The sequence below is a fragment of the Ixodes scapularis genome, unplaced genomic scaffold, assembly GCF_016920785.2.
Source record: "Ixodes scapularis isolate PalLabHiFi unplaced genomic scaffold, ASM1692078v2 PGA_scaffold3__209_contigs__length_174095766, whole genome shotgun sequence".
NCBI lineage: Eukaryota > Metazoa > Arthropoda > Arachnida > Ixodida > Ixodidae > Ixodes > Ixodes scapularis.
Window position 1 is genome coordinate 43,833,137 of NW_024609868.1, and position 24,687 is coordinate 43,857,823.

At 46.1% G+C, this 24,687-nt stretch overlaps 1 protein-coding gene across 1 annotated transcript in view; it reads right to left on the bottom strand.

The window, feature by feature from the left end:
* Positions 1-1,227: 1,227 nt before the first annotated feature.
* Positions 1,228-24,687, bottom strand: part of LOC8029676 (nose resistant to fluoxetine protein 6) — a 67,379-nt gene continuing 43,919 nt past the window's right edge. Inside the window, exons 5-15 of the mRNA XM_040219270.3 lie at positions 18,054-18,110; positions 17,301-17,551; positions 15,105-15,198; positions 12,924-13,022; positions 10,914-11,079; positions 8,289-8,368; positions 6,124-6,246; positions 5,288-5,408; positions 4,475-4,661; positions 2,709-2,851; positions 1,228-1,563 (exon numbers count right to left, since the gene is read on the bottom strand). Coding sequence (XP_040075204.2) covers positions 1,318-1,563; positions 2,709-2,851; positions 4,475-4,661; positions 5,288-5,408; positions 6,124-6,246; positions 8,289-8,368; positions 10,914-11,079; positions 12,924-13,022; positions 15,105-15,198; positions 17,301-17,551; positions 18,054-18,110 — 1,567 coding nt within the window. The 3' untranslated portion in view covers positions 1,228-1,317. The remainder of the gene's footprint in view (positions 1,564-2,708; positions 2,852-4,474; positions 4,662-5,287; positions 5,409-6,123; positions 6,247-8,288; positions 8,369-10,913; positions 11,080-12,923; positions 13,023-15,104; positions 15,199-17,300; positions 17,552-18,053; positions 18,111-24,687) is intronic.

The following is a 24,687-nucleotide window of genomic DNA, read 5'->3' on the forward strand; positions in this document are numbered from 1 at the left end:
AGGCTGAAACGTTTTAAAGAACATGAGCAAATACTTCGTTTCACCTTATGTCCGGACGAAGCCGAGATTACAAGCCCTGATGGAACCCAATATACAGACTCAAAAGCACAACGTCATGATGTTCATCACTCTCCTGTATGCGTCCTATCATTGCTAAACCAATCATGTACAGGAGAGGCCCAGTGACTTGCGTTTTTGGTAAGTGTGCTTGTGGTTGTATGTGCTCCTGGCTTCGACTGCGCTCCGACATAGTATGAAACGAAGTATACCTTTCTTTTTCTCCATGGGCCCTAAACTCGTCAAACACAAAGTTGGAGCCGAAAGTTTGCGGGGCGCGCCGATTGGGCGCCGGCCAAAAAAGAGCGAAGTCATCATCGTGATAGGCCAATCGGTGTGCTCCGTGAACTTCGGCCCCAACTTTGTGTTTGACGAGTTTAGAGCCCCAGAGATGATGATAGCCGTTACAGGGTTTCGCAGCTGGTCAAACTAGATCCCGAGACTTTCTCGAACTATTTTTTTTAGGAATCCTAGACCTCCCGTACAGTGCAGGCTCGAAATGGCGGCAAGTGGCATCATAGAAGCTGCCGATTAATGTGACGGATTGTCCCGACCTCGGAGATTGGTTGTAGAAGAATGGGCGAAACAAAAAGAACGACCGGAAGGCATTGATGTCATTGTGGCGTCCCAACCCGTGAATGCCGGAGTTTCCATCGACTGAACGGCCGCAGAGCGAGCTCCAGCCGAACAGACGTCTGCCAGCTCCACCTCCGCTCCTGTGACACCTCCAAGATCGCGGCGAACCGTAGCATTACAAAGTCGCGACATCGTCAGGCCTAAATTGGGAGGTCACAATAAAAATGCAGTGAACACACTTGTCTTAAACACGTTCCAGAGACCATGGTTCTCACTTTTTTTACGGCAAAGTTTTTCAGAACACTGGTCCATCTCGTCACTTAGCTCTATGCGAAATGTTACATGTTGCGACTCTCTAACCGCGTATTACTTCTCGTATGTAACCTCTTAAATCCTGTTGAAATATTTTGGTACTTTTTTCTGCCCACCAAGCTGACAAATGTAGGTGACAGGGGCTCTGTCAGGCTGTATCACTCCAGCTTTTTACTCCTGATTCCTTACCCCCCTTTTGTACACTGAATGTAAAACATAATTGAAATTGAAATTGACTTATACCGATCCCACCGCGGCGCAAAAATTAATCACTAATGTGGATCACTCCACGGGCATTTTTATCGTCACACTCTGAGGTACAATTTGACTCAGTCCCGGTGTGCGGAAAAACACGAGCTTCCCTTTTCCTTTTCAAAGTCGACTGGACTCGTTAAGTTTGGCCTGAGTCGGCGCACTCAGCGCCGGGCCTCTGGAAGCGGCGGCACCGTTCCTCTTGAGCTCTTCCTTGCACAGGCTCAATGGCAGCGCGGGCTTGGACGTCTCGGCCGGGGACGACGTCAGAATAGCCTCGAGGGACGCGAAGGGCAGCTCGACAGTCACGTAGGCCAGGTACGCCAGTATGATGGACGTCGTCAGAATGCCCAGGTAGAGGGTGCACTGACAGAAACCGGAAGAAACACACTGGTTGGCGAATGCGTTCTCAGCAGCAGTACACGTATATATTCATTAAAACTTTGGTTTGGGCTAGTTGGTCCATGGTAGGTATAAGGTTTAAAAGCGCAAACAGACAGGGACAATAAAAAATAACACAAACGACAGGGACAAGGTACTCTCCTTGTCCCTGTCGTTTGTGTTATTTTCTATTCTCTCTGTCTGTTTGCGCTTTTAAACCTTATACGTATATATTGTTACGAAGCTGCCATGGTGCGGAGCCAAAGCAGGCACGTGCAAGTAACCTAGAGGCTGATTTAATGGGGAAGGGACCGCGCCCCTAAACACTGCAAAACCTTTTTTTAACGGTATACATTAGTTTTTTATATGAGAAAATATTTAGGTTTTGTAGAAATAACATATATTAGGTCAACAAGATAGGCCTGGAGATCCCGTCACCCGTAATGTCAAATCTCTTTCAATAACCCTTCCCTCCTTCTTCACCCTCGGCCTGACTCATAAGTCCGCCCCTGAAGGGATCTTACTGAACAAAAATGCTGCATGCAATTTAAGCAGCTGGTTCAGGTGGACAATACAAAAAATCCTCGTTCCTGTCGCTTTCCTCATATCTTTGAATAAAACCCGCAGGCGGTTGTCGAAGCTAGTAGAACGAACTTAGAAAGGAATCCGCTGGAGGCTTCACGGTGGCAGCCGGTGTTACGCTATGAAACTTGGCTTCTTCTGGGCCTTTGTCGACTGCCAGGAGACTTGACACGCATGGGACTACGCAATCATCGCGTACCAATCGTTGTAGAAGCGACGTGGCATCATGAAGAAGCCAAGTCTCTTAGCAAACGTCGGCTGCCACTCGAGGCTTCCGGAAGACACAAGTACAAGCTCACTACGTAGTCGTCGCGCACGTGTAGGGTAATCACGTAATCATCGCACAAATCACCGCAGAAGAGACGTTTGGCGATACGCCGGCTGGCCTACTGAGGTTTCCAAAAGACTTTTCACGCGTGTGGTTTAGTTTTTCTACGTCATCAATATCCGCGTGTTGCGCAGGAACCCAGGGCTCCAGGGCGCTAACTCCAGGCACTCGTAATAATAACTCGGCCGGCTTCTAGTAATTCGCCCGACCAGAAGCGTACCATGTAGTAGTGGTCGAGCTGGAAGGCCTCCTTCGTCGACGCCACGTGGACGTAGATGGGGATGGGATGGAGCAGGTACGTCAGGTAGCTCAGCCTGCTCAGCGGCGTCAGTGAGCTTGACGACAGCGCCGAACCGACCAGTCCTACAACATGGAGAAGGCGGCGGATCTACAACACCGTCGCAAACTTTTTTCTATTGCTGAGTATTCGCCGAGTCTTGCAACTTGCAAGAGTATACTCGAGCGGAGCTGAGGGCTGCGATGAAGTTTAGAATAGGCGGTGTCTTAGCAGCAATATTATCGGTCTATAATATTATATATAGAGAGAGAAAGAGCGAGTGAGAGAGAGAGAGAGTCATGTTGGCTCGGAGGCCGAAGGCGTAGAAGACAGAGATGCAGGTTACAAACCAGGAGGATTTTATTCGACTTTTCGACCTGAAGAAGGTCCTCTTCAGGAATCATTCCTAACGATGACCTGCCTCAGGTCGAAACGTCGAATAAAATCTTCCTCCTTCTTTCCTTTTCCCCCTCTAAAGCTTCCCTCCTCCTCCTCCTTCTTTCCTTTTCCACCTCCTTTCCCTCCTCCTCCCCCATACCCTCCCCTCCTCCCAGTTCCCCCCTAAGTTTAGCTGAAAAATTGACATTACGTGAATTCAACACCCAACTCAGTTTCCCCGCTAAATATAGCGGGGAAAATTACGTCACATGAGTTGGTGTGACGTCACCTATGAACAAATTCAGTTCCTCCGCTAGATTCAGCGGGAAAATTCACGTCACGTGACCTCAACACCAGTTCCATTCCCCTCTAAATTTAGCGGGAAAATTCAGTTTCTCAGCTAGATTTAGCGGGAAAATTAACGCCGTGTGACCACAACACCAATTAAATTCTCCGAATTTAGCCGGGAATTTTCCCGCTATATCTAGCGGAGAAACTGAATTTGTCCAATAAATCTAGTAGAGAAACTGAATTTTCTCGCTAAATTTAGCGAGAATGTGGATTGGTGTTGAAGTCACGTGACCTCAATTTTCCCGCTAAATTTAGCGTGGTTACACCGACGCCTACACCGCGAAACACGCTTAAGAGCTGCGCTCTAAAACAGTTTCGGTTCACACTGATATTTAAATATCACAAATATAAAGCTCTGATATTTTAAACGATGAGAAAATGACAGCCTCAAGAATATGCACTGGAAGAACGTCACGTCACAAAACTGCACTGGAAGAACGTCCCTTTTCAGAAAATACGCACACAAAAAAGAAATAGTCACTAAGAGCGCGCTTTATCTTTTTAAATTAAATTTAACAATACTTGTTCTTGAGTGTAGTCACGGTGTCTGGAATGCGCCTCGGACTGAAGCACCCCCCCCCCCCTCCCCCCCCCTAAATGGCAGCGTGATACGTCATTGAAACCGCCGGGTAATGCATGAACTGCCGCAATCCTGACAGTTTATCGCTGAAGAGCCGCGCACATGGGTCCGAGCAGACGAGAGTGTCGCTGCCGTCGCGGTGACCCCACTTGTGGCTGCTGGGACCTCCGTCAATTGACTGGCTGCGAGGCAAACTACAACAACGGTACAATAAGCATCCGCCGCGTCCACTTCCTGTGCTGTGCACCGTCAGAATCGCAACAATTCTCAGCGTTCCACAGTTGTGACGTCGAGGAGACCATATAAAGAAATGCGAGACAAACCAGTCGGAGACGCGTTCCAGGCACCATATGTACTGATGCGCACTTCTCCCCGAGGCATCGGAGAGCAGATATCTCACCGGCCTGGTTGCTGCTGCAGAGGAGGGTCAACCAGGCGACCCCTAGCGTCCACAGCGTCCGGTGGCAGCCCGCGTAGACGGCTGAGAAGACCGGACTGAAGGCGTCTCCCTTACGGAACGGGTACGGGGCGAACAGAGAAGCCCCCAGCATCGACAGCGAGGTCAGCCAACCGGCCACCAGCGTTGCCTGCGACCATGGGCACCACCTCAATGGCGCACTTTTCTTGTACTCGAGTGCCTTCATTATAGAAAATGAACCTTTTGCAAGTCGCAGACTGGCAGCAGACATTCCGAACTCTTCGGGGACCCCGAAGAAAATATCCCTTTACGAAACGTTGACGGACAGTCTAAGGCTGCCAGGAAATACAGTTTCTGAGGGCTCTGAAGAGGCTAATCGTCTAAGCTAAACGCCCGCTGCCTTCTTAATGCCCTATAGGAGCTAAGACAGCTTTTTGAGGCTTTTGAAGGAGCCAAGAACGAAACGTCATTTGTACCTCTGAAGCTTTCAGGTTTCTTTTCGAGTTCTTCCCACCAGTCTTGAATACCTTCGTGCTTTTGTTTCTTTGCACTCTTTGTTATGTATGAAAAACGCTGCACGCATGCGAGCAGACTATTGACAAGAAAAATGACAGCGACGACAGACGGGGAAGATACAGGCAGCATCTAGGCGTCTTGATATGTCCGTCTCACCCCTACCTGTCGTCTTTTTCTAGTAACATTATTGCATCAATATTTTTTTTTATTTGTGGCTAGTATTCCGGAACTTCAGATTAGTTTGCGCCAGGGTAAGTCTTATGGTGTGAAAAGACGTACCGTGCCAAACCTGGGTGCTTTCTTGACGGAAAGGATGTAGCCGAGGCAGAGCCCCACAGCGAACGGGCCAAAGTGCGTGAACGGCTGGTAGTAGACCATGTTGAGGTTCTGCTTCGCCTTGCTTTAAGAGAAAAAAGAAAAAAAAAATGAAAGCCGTTTACAACTCCCTCTAACGCCGGATTAGAGCGCAGCTCTTGAGGAGGAGGATAGAAGGGTAATGAGGGGTAGGTGACTTCCTGAGGTCACGTGGCCTCAGGGGGGTCACGTGGCCTCAGGGAGGGGTCACGTGACCTCAAGGGCCGTCACGTGACTCATGGGGGTCACGTGACCTCATGGGGGGTCACGTGACCTCAGGGGGGGGGGGGGGGGGGGCGTGAGGGTAACTCTTATAATCCTCGTGACCCTCGTGAGAGTAGCTCTCGTTACCCTCGTGAGGGTAACCCTTTTAAGGGTAACTAACCCTCGCAACCCTCGGGAGGGTAACCCTCGTAACCCTCGTGAGAGTAACCCTCGTAACGCACGTAACCCTCACGGCGGTAACCCTCGTGACATCATTATGGGAAACTTGCCATAATGCAACGCGCGGTTACGCCGACGCCGAAGGCGACGCCACTCAAGCCGGAAACGGGCGCCTAAGAGCTGCGCTCTAAAAAAAAATGCAGCATTTTCTATTTATTTAGGTAGTCAAGGCTTGAAACTTAATTAAGGCGTAAGTCTACTTGCAGATCAATGCACTATGGTGGAGTGTCCGGCAATGTGAGGCTGATTTGTATGGTGCACAAAACAAGGTTTCCTTTTTTTCTGCGAAACATGCTCGTATTTTTAATTTTTCTCACCTCCAGTCCGAGGTCATCATGAGCATGGTAGGGGGCAAGTTGTTGAGGTAGGCCACCGTGCTCGTGGCCGCGGAACATGCTAAGGTCAGGGCTAGGATGACGACGGACGTCGCTCCCGGGTTTCTGGAAGGACGGAGCCCACACAACCATGGGGTGAGTAGGAAGTCTTAGCTAGGGTTACCAAATTTTCCCAGAAAGTGCCGCATTTATAGCGCCTGCTTGAAGTGGAGAAACAAGAAAATTGAGCTTTCTGGTTGACTGATGTGAATATGTTAACGTCGGTATAAAAAAAAGAACTGTAAAATCTGTTTTTACGGCATTTCTAAAAGCGATCAGAAGTAGCAGATGTGTCGATTTTTACCATGGTCTTCTACATACACCAAGTAGTTCATAATGAATGGGGTGTTTTGGAGAAAAGGTCTGTAACCCTGTTGTTTGTTTACCAGAAAACACACACTACGCTTTCCCGAACGCTGACACTTCCAGACCTCTTAGACGAGATGCCAGCGTTTGAGAACCTACAAAAATCCATCTAAAATATTATAGGCGATTTTTACTGCGTTAGCATTAGAACGCTCGTTTTGACGAAATTTCGGCGGAGTCTTTCGTCTGTCAGTTGTCGCGTGCGACGCTCCCAGTGGTGCGAAGCGCTGACGTGAGCACGCGTCAACCTCTCCCTCTCTTCCCGGCGTCGACAAACTGACAGACACCACTAGGTTTTCGTCATACGAGCCCTTTCGTTTTCGGCGAAGTCACGTGCACAGCTGGCGCGGAGCCAGAAAGGAAAAGGCGCCGCGCAACACTTCCTAGATAAAAGAGCTTTAGTGCTGAATGAAATGGCTGAAACAGAGAAGGTCAACGCTGGACACAGATTGGAAGCGAGTGCTGCGCCAGCGCTCGGCTTCGAGTCCACTTTGAGCCTAACGTTGACGCAATCGTCGAGTCCAATCCGTGTCCAATGTTGGCCTTTTCTGATGACGCCATCTCAATTAGTGCTACGGCTTTGTTATCTAAGAGGTGTTGCACCGCGGCATGGTGGAATGCGAGCGAGCTCAGTTGCCGCTCTGCTTTCGCTGGTTGTTGTTCGCTCTGGGCTTCTGTAGTAGCGGTGCGTGGGCTGTGATGAGTGTGTGGTTAAAAGGATAGATACGGTTTGCTCCACGAGAGATATGGATGATCGTATGCAAGGGCGTCGACGTACTTTGACTGGGTTCCTGGGGAATCCGTTAGAATGACCCTTGGGAAACTCCACACACGTCGCCCATTGGAAAACCCTAACGCTGACCCGTAGCGATGCCGAAAAGAGGCAGCAAGAAAATAGGGGAAGCAAAAGCCAAAAGGAAAAAAGTGAAGGGGTCAACGTTGGCGTTCCCCAAAGTGGGATGTGTGGGGCGTTTCCAAGGGTCATCTAACGGATTCCCGAAGAATCCACCAAAAAATATTCCTGTATTTTTTTTTAAATTTCTAATGAAGAAATGATGTTTGTTTCCCACACGTAAACGCCATTTGCCTTGATGTATTTATTTATTTATTTTTATTTATTTATTTTATTTTACGTGCCCAAAAACAACCATGCAGGTCTCCTCTATGGTGCGCAAAAATATAAATATGAACAGCAAAAAACAAAACAAAAACACAATCGCAGGTTTCAACACACAACATTCAAAGTTCGGCAACAAGCACTTTCACTTGTTGCCGAACTTTAAACGCCAACTTGTTCGCGGGCTTAGTTAGTCGACACTTTCTCCCTAAAAATTACCGAAAGTTATTTTCTATTTTTTGAATGAGATAACGGTTATTTTTCTTTAAATTTTGATTGCAATCCCAATCATTAGCCCTAAATGTGGGCGAAACTTGAGGATTCAACGAAACTTTTTTTTAATGTTTGTTTTATTCTAAACAGGGAATTTTATTTCTCTTCTTACAACCCGTAGTTAGCTAAAAGAAAATTTCGGCTTGTAGATGCTTCAGGGTTCGGCTGTCTTGCTCTGATTCGAATCCATATCGTAGCATCGTACCAATCAATTCCAGCGTTGCGACGCGTCTTTGAAACAAAACTTGCAAGTTCCAGCAATCTGGAAGCGTTCAGTGTAATTATGCGGGAACTTACGTATCTATGTCAGCGTGCATTTGAACGGGAGGTGGCATCCGACGAACGCACTTACCGGAACAGCATTAGTGTGAGTGGAATGCCGATAATGAAGTACTGCATGTTCAGCGACAGGAACCAAGAGTGCAGCATACACTGGAATACATGATGCAAAAAGGAATGCCACAGTTAATACTGAAATGCGCGGTGCGACCGACTTCGTGCTGCATATGTGCACAACTGACAGATTCGTGCCTCTATCCACAGGATATTGTATAGGGCGACGCGCCCATGTTGACTCTCGCCGTTTGAGACTAAAGGCACATTAAAAGCGGACGTCTGCCGTTCTGTGTCCTTACTCAAATGTTTGCTGTGGGACTTCATTCTTCGCCTCAACATGGCCTCTATGAGTATATTCTCACAAGAACCTAAGGCACATTTCTTTTTTTATAATTACCCCTCAATGCATAGATACGTTCGAGGATAAAGGCTGGTTCACATACTTGCGCATGCTTACGACGGAGTGCGTCAAAACCTCTTGGGATATGTCACGAAGAGGTAACATACTGGCGCCGTCTATTGGGTAGCAGTGAAACACTCGTTTTTCTGTTTATTTACTACTTTTTTCGTGCGTCATTCCTTTTTTATTGGTTTAAAAAAACTGAGCAGTTCTCATGATTGTACGTACACATTTGACCTTGCATATACCGCAAGACCTTCGTTCTAGTGAACTGCAGTTCCAGGGTCACCTCATAGATGGCGCAAGCGCACCAGTGTGTTCTCTCGTAGTAAGAAATCCCGAGAGCTTGGTCGTGAGCAAAGGCAAGAGTGTAAGCCAGCCAGCCTGAGGCGAGCGCCTTCAAGTGTGGCCTGAAGTGAATATCAAGTCTGCAGTTAACGGTGACCATTTTGATTGATGATGTCGTCCCCGGAACAGCTGCATGCGACCCAGACGTCCTTCAAAGTATCCGAAACCAGCAAAACATGTCAGTAAAGTACCGGTAGGGACTACCCCTAATGGTGGGATGTGCAATGAAAACGCTTGTGTGGACACAGCCTGAATGTGGAAACAAAGATGTATAGCGTGAGAGAAATTCTGTCGAACGAGCAGACGCAAATCTCCACCCTAGAGAAGTGCACGGGACAGGGGAAACTGGAATTACCGCAAACCCTATCAACAAATAAGAAGCAACACATATACGTCCACAGTTTTTTCTGTTTTTTAAGAATAATTATGTTATCGTTTTGATCATTGTCGCATGTCCAAAATACGTAAGTTGTAAAACATTGTTTGGTAAAGACGTTAATAAGTTGCTTTAACTTATCAGACGTTGAGCGTATGACAAGGACACTGGACGCGTTCAATGTCCCTTTAACTAATTTCAAGTTCACGACAAACGTTTTTTGCGGTGCGCAACAGGGAATAACAGTGCGTTCTGTTTCGTTTGGTAGAGCACGCCGGTTTTAATGGGATAGTGTTCATAAGCTCGCATCGCAGAAAAGCCGGCGTCGGCGTCGGTGGCGTTGGGACCGGAAAATCCAGGATCGGTCGATAGGGTCATGGCGTCACATCCACATGACGTCGCGCGGGAATTTCAAACAACCCACAACGCTTACGTGAAACGTGACGTTGCACGTGGAATGACAGTGATTAAAAAGCATGACATGCGATTTGAATTAGGGCGCAGCTCTTGAGGACGAGGATGGGAGGGGGGGTATGTCCCTGCTCCCCCTTCGTACCCTCCCCTCCTTCTCTCCCGCTCCCCTCCCATTTAGCGGGAAATTTTCTCTAAATTTCCCGCTAAATTAAGCTAGAATGTTCTCGCTAAATTTAGCGGGAAATATTTCCGCTATATTTAGCGGGAAATTTACCAACATTTTCCCGTGATATTTATCGGCAAACGTAGCGAAAATTTCCCCGCTATATTTAGTGGGGAAACTGAATTGTTGTTGACGTCACGTGACGTCAATTTCCCCGCTAAGTTTAGCGGGTAAAACTTCCCCTGCTAAGTTTAGCGGGGGAAGTTTTTCGGAATATTCATCGGAAAATTTTGGCTAAATTTAGCGTGACGTCGAGTAACTTCACGAGGGTAAAATTTTCCCGCTAAATTTAGCGAAAAATTGCCCTACTAAATTTAGTGGAAAAATTCCAGCGGGCTAGGATTATCACATTCACGCTGATCACCAGGTCATCATGGACACGTACAATGCTGGCAGCGAGTGCGGTTTCGATGCTGATATATGCGAAAGGTGAGAGCCGAAACGGAAGAATCTAACGAAGAGCAGACGATGAAAGAGCGGAAAATCCGGCGGGAGGCGTGCGCGCTATCGCAAGAGCCAGTGCTGTCAGTCAGGTGACGCTCTCAAAACGGAGACAAATGTGGACTCCTCGCGTTGGGACGCCAGAACATGCGACGGCGTTCATGCAAGTTTGGTCAGGCCTTAAGAGCTGGGCTCTAAAAACGTCGCCGCATATCTCAAATCATTTCACATTATAGAGTAATTCATTCCCCTGATATGATTATTTTAGGCGGGACTCGAAGCCACGACCATGCGGTTGCGAGCCAGACACGTTACTGACTGGGCCATGCCCGCCGATACTGGCAGGAAGGATATGAGAAAGGAATGAGAAGGCGATGCAGACATGCGGCCACTCTTAAAAGCGGAGCTTAAACGTCCTCCAAATTTTTTGCGAGTGTACCATCTTGGTGTAGGACATGTAGTTGCTGAAGTAGAGCAGGTTGGACCACCAGTGAAGTCGGCAGTTCTCCGAGGGCGTGCCGAGCACCTCCCACCACATGGGACCGCTTCCGAGCGTCGGCACCAGGACGAAGAGCGCCATGGTCAGGGCGAATGGTGGTGTCATCCTTGACAAAAAAAGAAATTATAAAATTAAAGCCGGAAATGTCTCAAAACACAGCACCCACACAAATATTGAACTAGTGTGCACCCTGAAGTTACTTTATTTATCATCGCATTTAATACATTAAAAAAAAAAACATAAAGTTGTAATAAACGAGGGGAACTGCGTCTCAATAGTACCTTTCTTTGTCTGAACTAAACGTCATTTCCCTTTCTTTGACTACAACAAATCAAAATACGTTGTGGCGTTCGATAGTCGGTCTCTACACAATAGAAATTGACGTTATACGTATGTATATTAAGTATAATTGGAGCTATGCTTAAAATAGTTACGCAGACCAATATACCGGGTATTCCCGACAAAACGTAAGGTGCTTTCTGTCGCACATAAATCAACCGCGGATCAAAGAACACTGAAATTTGACCGAAAGGTAGCCACAAAGATTAAGGAAGGACCTTGAAGCTTTAGCCCAATAGGTTACCCGAATAAAAAGTTTAAAGCGATTTTCTGAAACATTTCAGCCACAGAAAAGCCTCCTCAGTCGGTAGTAATCGCATGACGGCTCTTTGACGAAGCGGCTAATAGATGGTGCTATGTTGAGAGCGATGGCTTTCAGTTCTACACTATGGGGTGTGGGCATGAAAATCATTGCAACAAATCGTCATTAACTTTTAATTTAAGTAACGTACGAGGGGCATTCATAAAGTTTGTATTATTGGCAGAAAAAATTTAAAACTGGAAGAAAAGAGGAATCAACACGAGCGCGTCCCTCTAGTTTCAGAACAGTAGAAACATTGCGTGCTATGTGTACTGCTGAACGCCATTCAACACCGTCTCAACCTACAATGGACTAGGGCCCGAAGGCTGCGGGCGGAGCACTACCTCAGAAGGGCTTGGATCCGCACTGCAAAAGAAAAGAGTGCGCGAGAGAAATTCCGATACGCAGAGTACGAAGAGCACTAATCTTCCGCATATAATTCCGTGATAGCATGCTTTTTTTGTTTACATTGGTGTAGTAAAGTTACATGGTATTTAGTTTCATTATTATTCATGCCATTTTTCGTAAAAATGTCAACTGTTTGAAGAAGTTGGAGGGCGCGCAGGCAATATTGACATAAGGTCGCTTCTTATTAGCCATAACAATCCAATCCTAGCGGCAACCGAAGCGGGTACGAGGTACGAGGCTGACGGCGGTACGGACGAAGCACATACAGATGGGTCAGCAGTCGATATTCCTTGAGTGTCGTAACCATAGGTGCCGTGCCAAGGAACAGGGAACGAAGGTGTAAGTAGAGCAAAATCGCAGGAAGCAGACGAAGCCACCGGTAGGACTCGATAAGCAGACGAAAAACTCACCTCCGCATGACGCGTTTTGACGGACTGATACGCACGACGGAGCAAATATACCGCGTGGTTTCTAAAAGCCATCAAAGTGGATGCTACCTTTTGGCTAAAAAAGCCTGAAAGAATTTCAAGGACGATGGGAAAAGTTCGCTTGGAAAAGTTCGTGACTTTGGGTCGCGAATATCTAGATTCACCGCTGAACCTCTATTCCTTCGTGACAATAATACAAACTTATTGAACGCCCCTCGTATTGCACTGAAACCCACACATACTGCCATCACAGTGGATGCTACCTTGTGGTGTCTTTTAATCTTCCTCCGACGGGCAGTTAGTTCATGCGCTGTGAAACTCTCCTGAACGTTTCCTTCGGCAGTCCATGTACGACATTATGCTCACCAATAAAAAAAAATACATCAAGGGCACTTTGAGCAAACACACTCTAGCCTTTATATAAATCATGTAAGTCGCATGTTGATCATCGCGTGCTCTTTCTCGTTGGCTTACCTCCAGTATCTGTGCGTCACCATGCGAACCGTGTCCCAGAACGAGATGGTCTGTTTCTTCGAACATTTTTTTCTCTGATTGTAGACTAAAAGAAGGCCCCTGTTAAAAAAAGAAAGCAGAAAAACTACTTAGGTTGTCAACAAGAAAACGACGGCTGCTACTTTTTGCGAATAGAGATATTGTGATATTAAGCTGTTTGTGAAACCACTTTGTAGACAATCACTCCAACAACGGTTGGCACTACTAGCTCGCATGCGCAGTATTTTATCAAGCCAGACTTGTACGTAAGCACTTACAAGTAACTGGTTTTCCGGTGATCAATTACGTCCTATTTAACTTTCGCTTTAATTATGTTTTTCTGCGGAACCTTTCGCTCTAATTTATTTTATATTTTTTTTTGTAATCAGTTATAAGAAATCAATTATATGTTTTCGAAATAGCTAAAATTATTGAGTTGAGTTTTTTTGCGTAAAATGTCGCTCCGTCTGCCAGTGCTTTACTCGTCTATGCTGCACCAAGGTTGGACACTTTTTTTTTACCCCTAAACTACTAAAAGGGATACCAAGGTACCAGATGGATAGAACGGCAACGCGCTCAGCGACGTTTTTGACTGTCGAGCTGTCGAGAGTGCCTCGTTTCCTGTGTACATGCTGTAACGAACCGGGTTTGCCGCGGCGGAGACGACTGTGTTCTGTAATGACCTCATCTAGTAACGTAAAAAGTGACGTGAAAAGAAATCAATTACTTTTTTGCATTTTTTAATTGATTTTGCGATGCAGTAACTCATAACTGTGATCAGTTACATTTTTCAATGAAGTAACTGTAATTGGTTACTTTTTTTCAGTAACGCATACAAGACTAAATCAGGCTGCTCCACAATGCGCTCTAGCGGTGCCTCATCGATCAACGTGGGAGCGATCGTCCGCATATCGGTTTCTTAAAGATATCTGGACAAAGCATTTTGCGCAATTCATTGCACAGCGGTCGATACAACTCTGCTATTGTAAGAGAAAGTGCCGCACATTTGCATGGGCTGTCTTTGAGAAGGCGTATGTCTAGTGCAGAGGTCGGCAACTTTTTGCTGCAGCGGGCCAAGTCACCGCAAAACGGAGAGACGGAGCGGGCCGTAAAGAGAAGCGATGTGCAAGAGGGGGTGGAGGTATATGTCCCCCGGCAAGACGCCATTTCTGGTGTCTTGCCAAGGGCCATATACTATATTGCCGGGCGTGCCGGACCCGGCCCACCGGTTGTTGGCCCCTGGTCGAGTGAGTTGGAACAGCTTCTTACCAATGAGGAACAGTGCTGGTAAGATGATTCACTAGAAATATCAAACAACATCTATACATTTTTTTAAGCTCCTATAAAATTATTATTATTGTGAAGATGAGGAGGTCTCCGATGTCCAAGAGTGGGTATTTTCCGGACTGCAAGTATCACTATTTCGACAACCGTTAAGTAAGACCATAAGGCTGAATTCACACTGGCGTTGGAATTTCCAGCGCGAACGCGGCGTAAGACCTCGCTTTCCTGAGATGAGAAATACAAACATATATTCATCTCAACCCTACAGTCTGAGTTATGAGCTTTCGCGTGGCGATGGCATCATCTAAGACAACGCTCTCCTCTGGATATTGATGCTGCAACCGCTGAAGTGCGCATTTAACTCTTTGAATTAGAAGAGTCCCCAGTTCGAAACACTATGAAGTATCAAAGATTTATTTGGATACTGAATGGTATTCAGATATTTTCACGTTCTCTGAAAATATTGTTTTCAGACGCTTTTTAGCATTCAAGTTAAAAAAAATGGGCGCTTGCCCCTAGAAATGGTTAACAACAAAGGCAATCGAATTTAAGTCGCATGAGAGCTCACTTTGTAATTGTATCTCCATAGAGAGCCTTAATCGGTTAGCAAGAGTGTAATATGTCACTTGTTCATAATCGCATAAATAATAACAATATTAACTAGGTCGTTTCTTAGTTATTGAAAAACAAAACGAGTAAAGCATTACTTGTAACGCTTTACCTACAAATTGGGATCCATAGCAAAACATGAGATCTATGGCTAGAGGCAGCCGTATTACGCGATCATTGCGACAGAGACGCCACTGTAAGGCACGTTGCGTTTATAAATAAATAGTAGCGTCAGTGAGCTTATAGTTGATGGGGATGACCGGCACTCACGTGATGAAAAAGAATGTATCCACGGGCAAGGTGAAGTTCTCCACAACAGTGAAAAGGAAATCTCTAAAGAGTACCTGCAACTTGGTTAGAGAGGCTGAAAAGAAAAAACGAAGACGCATTCACTATCTTCATGGGTGGGTGAGGTACTTTGAATTTGATGAAACAACAGTAACTAAAATTTCTGTACGCCAATTCATGTTTCTGGTTGAACGCTGAGACGCTACGTATTTAAAAGAATATATATATATATATATATATTCTAATTTGCCTCGATGCTTTCCAAAAAGATGACTGACGCAGAATTCATCATGTGTATCTGTCGGCCTGATTCTATCTGTTTGAATCTGTTGCATCTGTTGTGCTCGATATATTTTTGGGGCAATCTTTTAGGTAACATGACATGAACATACAACACAATCTTCATCAGTCGGTTTTACACCAAGTATATGGGTCAATAATATATATAGATTTTTTGTGTGTGTGTGGACGAGCGTTGTCTAGCTATCAAGATAAGAAATTATGATCTATATTCATGCGCTGGCGATAAGATTTGCAACGTTTGTAACCCGCCATCTTCTTAGGCGCCAGGGTGTTGATAGGGATTATGAGCCATTCGTTCAATTTACTTATATATGTTTACATTTGATAACGATTGCAACTCCTCATGGAGTTATATGTTACGCGCTCCGTTCTCATTAACCGAGCCCTTTTTCCACCGCTAACATTAACCTACAGTGCTGTAGTCACCTACGGCAATCCGCCGCTTCTGGTCAGCGGCTGCGGCTTGTTATTGCCTACGTCAGGGAGTGCGGTCTCCAACGCCATCATTGACAATGGGTCACATTATAATTTGATTTCCTCCACGAGTCACGTGGCCCCATGCTTGTTGCCACATTGGGTCACGCAAGCACACGACGTCACGCGACCATGTAAAACGACGTGAAATAACAATTCTCTACGACTCTACACTCTAAATAAAGACCGTGCGTCTACTTTCCCGCACAACACTTGAAGAGCCAATCGCCGGAGCCTACGGAGGCAGCCAAGCGAATGACGATACCGAAACATATGTTTAGACCAAAAAACGCAGTCTGAGTTGCGACATTAAGCAATGCAAAACGTCACGCTTGCATCGGCTAATGTCACAGCTCGGACTGCGTTTTTTGGTCTAAACATAAGTTTCGGCATCGCTATTCGCTGAGCTGCCTCCGTAGGCTCCGGTGAATGGCTATTCAAGTGTTGTGCGGGAAAGTACAAGCACGGGCTTTTGTTAGAGTGTACGTAATTTGCGGTGGTTACTCAATGGCATCACACGAGTAATACGGTGGTGTCCGAGTGAACTGTGGTTGAGCGCACGTTAAGGGACTTCTGAGTGCACACTTCTAAGTTGTAGATCCCTGTAAACTGCCGGAAAAACAAGACCGAATCTTCATTGGCTCAGCGCGCGACGCGTAAATTCACGAGACGCTTCCGAAGGGTATAGATCTTTTTCGTGTACTCTCGTCCCCAGTCACCAAATAGGCGTATCCGATCCGGTATGGGCGACAAAAACATAATAAAACCTTTCAACCTGTAACCAGTAAAAAAATAGAGGGGAGCCAAAACGAGATTGTGTGACGGTTACGCTCATATTCTAAATGTCTTCTATTGGCGTGGCGACGGCAAAACAATGTTTTCGCCCATACTGGGAGTGACGACAATTCAGGATGGCGGCGCCCTTGTGGAAAAGGTCTATACAGTCAGAAACTGAGAGAAAAGAGGAGATGAGAACGAGCGGGAACGTCAGAGTGAAGAGCTCTAATCGTAAGGATAGTGAATAGACTCAGGGGACAGCTTCCTCTCTCTCTCTCTCTACCCATTGTTCGAACGCGTTCGAACGCGCAACGCCAGTGTCCGGCGTTCGAACGCGAGACACTGGGCGAGGAGCAGACGCCGCTCTTAATTTTTTCGCTCTGATTGCGAGGAGATAGGGGGTAGAGACGACGGCGACTCAGACTTTGTCTGTCCACTAACCATCCCAACCAGTGCTCGGCACTCTAACGGCCTCGCGCACTCTGAGGATATCCTCCTCTCTCTCAGTTTCCCTCCGCATAGCATCAGTCAGCAGAGCTCGAGTCCATGGTCCCGTTCGCCTCGAGGCTTCTGCCGTGTGTTTTCCGACGGCCGATGGCGTCGTTGCGAGGGGTGCTTACTCACAAAAGCGGATGTAGGACGAGAGGTCTGTGAGGAAGTAGATGTGTCCCAGCACGATCCAGAAGCAGGAGACGACGCGGATGCCGTTCAGGGCATCCAGGGGACCCTCGGGACGCTCGGCTCCGGCAAAGAGAAGCCTCGTGTTCCTCACCACGGAGAAGCTGACGATGAGCCGCGCCAAGCGACCTACGAAACGAATTACGCACAGTTCATGTAAGACACATTCGGTGGTTCGTTTTTCAGACATGATGCCACTATGTTTATTCACACTGTCCAGCGACTGTAGGGCTGCGTACATTCCGAGATTGGCTTTTAAACAATTCGGAAAAATCGGCGCCTGCCCATAACGATTTGCAGTTTTCATGAAAGGTGTATTTTAATGGTGCATTGAACCTAGGAAAAGTTGAATCGAACTTGTGGCACCATCTTTCGATAAGCGCAGTGAGCAGACGAATGACCTCAGTCGAAAGCGGGTTGCCTTCTCGCTAAGCCAATACCTGTTGCATTTCTGTCAAGGGAAACCATTTTTTAACAAGCGCTTAAAAGTTACTGTTTACTTTTTATGAGTAGTTGTAACTGTAACCCAAACTGTTGGCTAAAAAAGTTGTATCTTTAATTTCATCTCAGCTGGAGGAATCGCAACTTCATTACAGTTTAAAAGTAAATTTTACAGCACAGTTATAGGGGTATTTGGCACAAACCGTACCGTTTTTGGTGGATGAGGGGGTAGTCGAGTGCTTGGCGGAATGCTCGAACAACACGTCCACCAACGTTCCAACAACGACGAGCGTCAAGATCACTCCGAGGACACACCTAGAAAGTGGTACGCAAGTTTTGTTATTAAAGAGGGATACCACAAAAGAACTCAATATATAAGAAAAACATTCCTGGAAATTCGATGACTACTGTCACATAATCACTGCAGAACATACTGACGTCCGTGTCTCGACGTTGTCCACAGCTAACAAAAAATGAAGGCACTTGAAAAGTCGGTAGTAGTGCTCAGAACGAAAGCTCGTTAAAAACGCTAGAATAAAAGAAAAAAGAAAACAGTTTGCGTGGTGGGACGCCTTGCTCAGTGCCACAACGCACAGTGTTTCATTTTTTTTTTTTTTTTTTTAGCTTTTAACATAGCTTTATTTTTGTCATTCGCCGCGCGCCCTCCATATGTTCAGCTATTGTCTCTCCCAAGTACTTTCCTGAAAAGCCAACGCTCCAGATTCATCTTTGACGGCTACAGGCTCATGCTACGTAAGCGGAGAGAGGAGGGAGAAAGAGAGAGAGGGGAGAAAAAAATAAACGATAATGCAGAGGGTTTGGCAGCATTGTCTCGAGAGGTACTTTGTGACTAAATTGTAAGTCGTAACTAGGCTGGATGTCTATATGTGTAGCTTTGTGCAGACATAGGTATAAACATACATATGAACAGCCTGAATGATTGAATCTTTTTTTTTTTATGTCGGTGTTTACCGACATTTAAGGAAACTCAATATTCTCTGAAGCTGAACGCAGTGGAATGAACTAAACCGATCGAATAAAATTATGGAGACTGTCAAAGAAACAATTTCCTGGGACAGGGGAGGCCCGGTGGGGGGGATGCAGGAACTCTGAGGAGATTTTCAAAGTCATGTACCCAACGAGAGGTAAGAACATGAGTGAGTAAAGGTCTATTCACACGATGAATCTTGTTGGCGGATCTTGTGTCGCGAAACTAGGTTTCGGGAAACAAATTCCCCGTCTGACCGCGACCGAAAAAGTGGCGCGCCTCCGAAAAAAGTCGCGCGTTCTCCTGGCTTCTGGAGCAATCCTTTGCTGAAACTTCTCCGAGTGCTGTCAATCACCTTAAAAGCTTCACCAATGGCCGTTCGCAAACGAGTTCACGTGACGTATGAGGCGGTGCAAGCTGTTACTGGAGCCTGCATTACGGCTGATACGGTAGCCGAGCTCGATCCAATAAAAGCGAAAACAACCATGGACGCTGCCAGCACCGCCGCCACCGACGTTACTACGTCTGATGAAAAGGTAAGACTTGATACTTACCAAGTGCATTGCAAGAACCTAGTGACGGAAAGAGGAAAAGGTAGAGGGGTTCGGCGTATTTAAAACGGTTTTTATAGCTGTGTTCACCCGCGAGTATCATAGTTAGTGAACTTATCGAAGAACCGAAACTGTTTGTATTGTTCACGAACGAGCGCGGGAGCATACAACCTGTCCGAACCACTTTCACCGCAAATTCGAAGCCTACATATCAGCGCCCGGAAGAAACCAGGTTATGTATTTAGCCTTGCTTCGAATTTTATGAGTATCATCTGGGTTTGGGGAACAATTTGGCTGTGTGCGCGTACGGTGAAGGCCGGCAAACCTTGCGGATTTCGAGTTCGTTCGGAACGGTGCCATGTGTGTTTTGCACGATATACCGCGGCATTCTTTAAGAACCGAGAGGTCACATTTCATTACAAGCATGTATCCGCAACAGTGCCCACTATTATCAAATCGGCACTCGTTTGTCAATATTCAACTCGTATAAAAACAAAAATTTGCGGCACGAATATTTGACGGCAATGCTCCGTTTTTATTCCCTTCGCTGACTTCAATCAGTCCATCAATATTTGTTGCTTTCAGTTAAAGATATACAGAGTCAGGCTTGCCAAAACCACTTTATTATTATTTTTCAGTTTTACTGGACAAACAACGGACGCTAATACAGTTCTATAACTGTAACGACTTCCTTTATCAAACAAGTTGACATGGTCAATAGTTAACACAGATGATAGAATTAACCAAATGTCGTGCTTGTGCCACGAGGTGCCAGTGCGGCACCTCGTGGTAGGTGCCGCACTGGCATAGCAAGGAAATGTGTGTGTGTGTGTGGGGTGGGGGGGGGGGGGGATAGGGAGGGGGGGGTAGCTAGGGTGGCTGGGATGTTCATGACTTGGGGTGTGGAGAAGGGCTCAAAGTGCATGTTTATATTATAGCTTTGTTCAATCAACCTGCACCTCCTGCAGAAGAGTGTAGGGCATTGTACTTTCACTATGTTTATTGAGTTACAACCAGAAGTGCACCGCACCGCTTTACACTTCTGAGCACCGGCACAGGAAGTGCAGGTTAATCGAACGAAGCTTATACAGTCTGCTTTCTTTTTCTTTTTTTTGGGGGGAGGGGAAGGGAAGGGGTGTTGTAATCCCATAAGCCTCCTCCCAGGCAAGGCGACCAAAGTGCAGTGAGCAGAAGATGGTACCGGTAGCTTTCGACCGCGCATCACCTACTTACTGCGTCTATCAGTTAGCTTGGAAGTCCACATTGATGTCCACCATTAATTAATGGTGGACATCAATGTGGTGGACATCAAATTAATGGTGGGCATCAATGCATAGCTCGCTTCCTTTGAAACGTGAGACAAACAGATATATGACTGAAGTCATATATCTGTTGGTCTCACGTTTCAAAGGAAGCGAGCTATGCATTCAAATTTTGCAAGGTAAAATATGTCATTACTATACACCTTTCATAAAAAACAAAGGTCACTGTATGCAGGCGACAATTTTTACGCCACATTTTAGAAATTTCAGGTAGTGATAGTACCCTATATATTTATTCAAGAGCCGTTTATGATGAGTGTTCGCTTATATAACGTGGTCTTGTTTTACTTGTTTCAATTATCACTCATGTACCCTGACCAGACATCGTTTAGTTTCTTTAAAGGGGCACTAAAGTGATTTTTGGGATCGTCATTTTATGATCCTAACCCAATCTATGAGCTCTAAGCATCCCAAAAAACACGAATTCATATTTGGCACAGCCGATTCGCATAATGAAAAAAGGGATCATGAGATCCCGACACTTACCATTGGCGCAGAACGACAGGTGGCGGTTCCGAACCCTGCTGAATAGGACGGTCCTTGTCAGCCACTCACAAGCGGTGGGTTCCCGCGTGGACGAGTGAGAGTGGTCGGCCGCTCGTCCACGCGGGACCCCACCGCTTGCGAGTGGCTGACAAGGGCCGTCCGTCGTTCAACCATATTCAGCAAGGTTCGGTAGCGCCATCTGTCGTTTTGCACCAATGGTATGTGTCGGGATGCTCGATCACTTGTTTATTATACAAATCGGCCACCCATAAATGTAAGTTCGGATTTTTTACGATGCTTAGAGCTCGCAGATAGAGATGATAATAAAACAAGGATTTCAAAAAGCACTTCAGTGCCCCTTTAAGATTCCTTTACTTTAAACAAGGTATTCACTTGAATGCTCTTTTAATTATTGTTGCTCGAATAACATTGACAAGGTGCTCACATACACCCTCGTTCAGAGCATACACATAGGCCTAAATTAAAAAAATATATAGATGTGAGAGAGTGAATGTGAAAGACTTCACAAATCAAAGCCGCCTTTAATGTACAGCAAATGACACAGTGATAACTTGTTTATATATATATTTCTGTCCCCCCCCCCAAATAGTTCATAATGTGCGTTATCTACAATAAGGAGACAAGATTCTACATACCCAGATTGCAGGAGATATCCATTCTATGAGACATGAGTACAAAACAGCGCACCAAACTTGCACATTGACACTCTCTCTCCCCTCTCCTCCACCCGTACATGTCATAATCTAAAACAGTGAACTTTCTTGGTCAGAATTAATTTTCAGGCGATGCATTTGGCATACTTGGTTTAATTCAAAAGTTCAATATATAGGGTGGCACAAGCAGACCCGATGTTGTAATAAAGGCTTGGAAAAATCAGCGCCTGCACCTAGAAAGCCTAAACTTCTAGAGAATTCACGGAGCACACCAGTCTCACCGTGTGAAATTTCAAAGCATACAGTTTTGGTCTTGTAAAAAATGGAAACAACGATCTTGGCAAAGACAACGTCGAGTGCGTACAAAGACAAATCAGTTTTCGATGCTATTAACTTGTGGCGCCATCTCCGGATAGAAGCAACGAGCAGACGAGGCTTCGCAAGATTGTTGCTCTCAATTTTTACAGGGAAAGAACAATGCCTTGAAATTTCACAAGATAAAGGTAACCTGCTCAGTACACATTCGGGGAAAGTTTGCGCTTTTCACGTGCAGGCGCCGGTTTTTTGCAACACGTTTAATAGTGTCGGATCCGTTTGTATACCGCCCTATATATAAATAATCAGCAAAGATTCCGCACCTATGTCTCGCAGGAAAATTGCACAACTTATTGAAATAACTATAAGTTGCAAATCTACATATATCTTTCCTGTTCCAGGCCACAGCGAACTTTCACCAATGCAGGAAACAATAAAAATAAGACACGAGGGCAAAACGGGGCACAGTGTACTGGTCCAATCTATCGAAATGCGAAGAGAGAAGCGTGTGGTCTTCAATGAATGCTGTGCAGCATGAAGGGCTCCTGGGAACTCGTAAACAAGTGAGATAGAGATGGGGATCTACTGCATATTGTTATAAATTCCCACCAGCTCACCAAATGACACAACATGTATCGAAAGACACACATTTCGCTGTTCGCATTTCAATAGGACCCGATAGTATATGAACACGCTCGTGCATGCCCTGCTAGGGCCTAGCCTTAGTGCTCATTGATAGAGTCTAGTTGCCGATCCACGGCTCCCTCTTGATTAAAATGCCTACAAAATTCCTTTCTGACATTTTTGGCTCTGATCGAAGGGTGGACGCCGTGGTTTGGCTAGGGTGAGAAAGCACCCACATCCGACGCTTTCTCCGGTTGTATGTTGGTGTCAACACCTTCATCCCGAAGCATGTTGTGGAGCTCACAACAGGCCAGGACCAGGGTGGTAACATCTTGGGGAAAAGCCTGGATGGGCCTCAGGAGGATCCGGAATCTCTAAGCGAGCACCCCTGAAGAAGTTCTCTGTCACCCTACGTGCCCTGGAGTGCCTGCGCACAAATTATATTCATTTCAGTGTTGATGCCATTGTGAATAACCTAGAGCACTCTTGCTGTAACCTACAGGCAACCATTTTTACACGGTACCTGTAGTTGTAAATCTTCTCGGGTTGTTTTGCCTACCCAGGGTAGGGACGTATCAGGTGCCACGATAACAAAAGGCTGGGCGCATTGCGCACCTGAAAAAATGTATTGTGAATTATTCCAATTTACAAAGTATAAGGTCAACTGATAAAGGAGCATTATATAATAATTAAACAGATCACCTAGCAGAGGCTCAGGAGTGGGGAGGTTGAGAGAATTTTCAACCAGCCCTTTGTAGAACGTGCTCTTTTCGAATGTGGTGGAGTCGTGTGTCCTTCCACTTGTTCCGACGTCAACATACATGGCCTGGGAAAAAGAGCAAGCAAAGTCAGATATAGGGAACATACCGTTAGTCAGTCAATAATTTTACTAATTTGTGTAAGCTGAACCAAGAGTGCCACATTTCTAGGGGCAGATACCAATGCTTGTTTTGTGTAGACAACATACAGACATGTTTCAAAACTCAGTCGGGCCTCCTTGATTATAATCAGCGAAATGTATGGCATATATTTTATTTTAAGATGCCTGCAATGCTTCTCTGACTGGTTAGTTTAATGTGATATGCCTTCCACACATTAAAAGTAGTTACAACATAGGGGTAAAATATGTCGAAAGATCAAGTGGCCCGTTACATCACTTGTCAAAATTTTGGTAGTTGCTTGGAGGGCTGCCAGAGAAGACAAAAGATACCAAGCTCGGTATTTTTATGACATCCTGACATTGTGGAAAACTGGATTTTCTGGCTGCAGAGCAAGTTAGCGAAGCAGGTACAACTCTACCACCTTCAGGATCACGGATGACCTCTGAACGAGGCAGTTATGGCTGCGGCCACACAATGAGGATATTACAAATAGAAGGACCGTGAATGCGGTCGCAGCTGTGCTTAAACAGGAGAAGGATACTTCAAGCAAAAAGGTACAGGACCTGTATACCTTGTGCCAGGCACGTAGCCAAGGGGGGGGGGGGGGGGGGGGGAAGCATGGGGACCGCCTCCCCCCCCCCGCCCCCCCCCCCCCCGAAAACTTCAATTTTGCTGGGACCTCCTCTCCCCCCTCCCCCCTCATACAGCATTTTGTCATGGGCGGCCACCCCCCCCCCCCCCCCCTCCCCGAAACAAAATCCTGGCTACGTGCCTGCCTTGTGCTGTGCAGGATGTGAAAAAGTGATATTGTCTGAAGGAATATATTATAATTACTGCCCTGAGTACACCGAAAGTTATTTGATCTTTCAAATGACTACAATTCCTAGAAGGTCTTTATTGGGTTTCAAACATGCGGCCCGCGCCTCTCTGGGCTGCGAGCTCCCGTTCCTACGCCTTGAGCGCTAGATGCACCATAAATAATTACATATTGTCTCGCATACCTTGAAGACACAAGTATTTTGTTAAATAATTCTGCTTAAGTAATTCTACC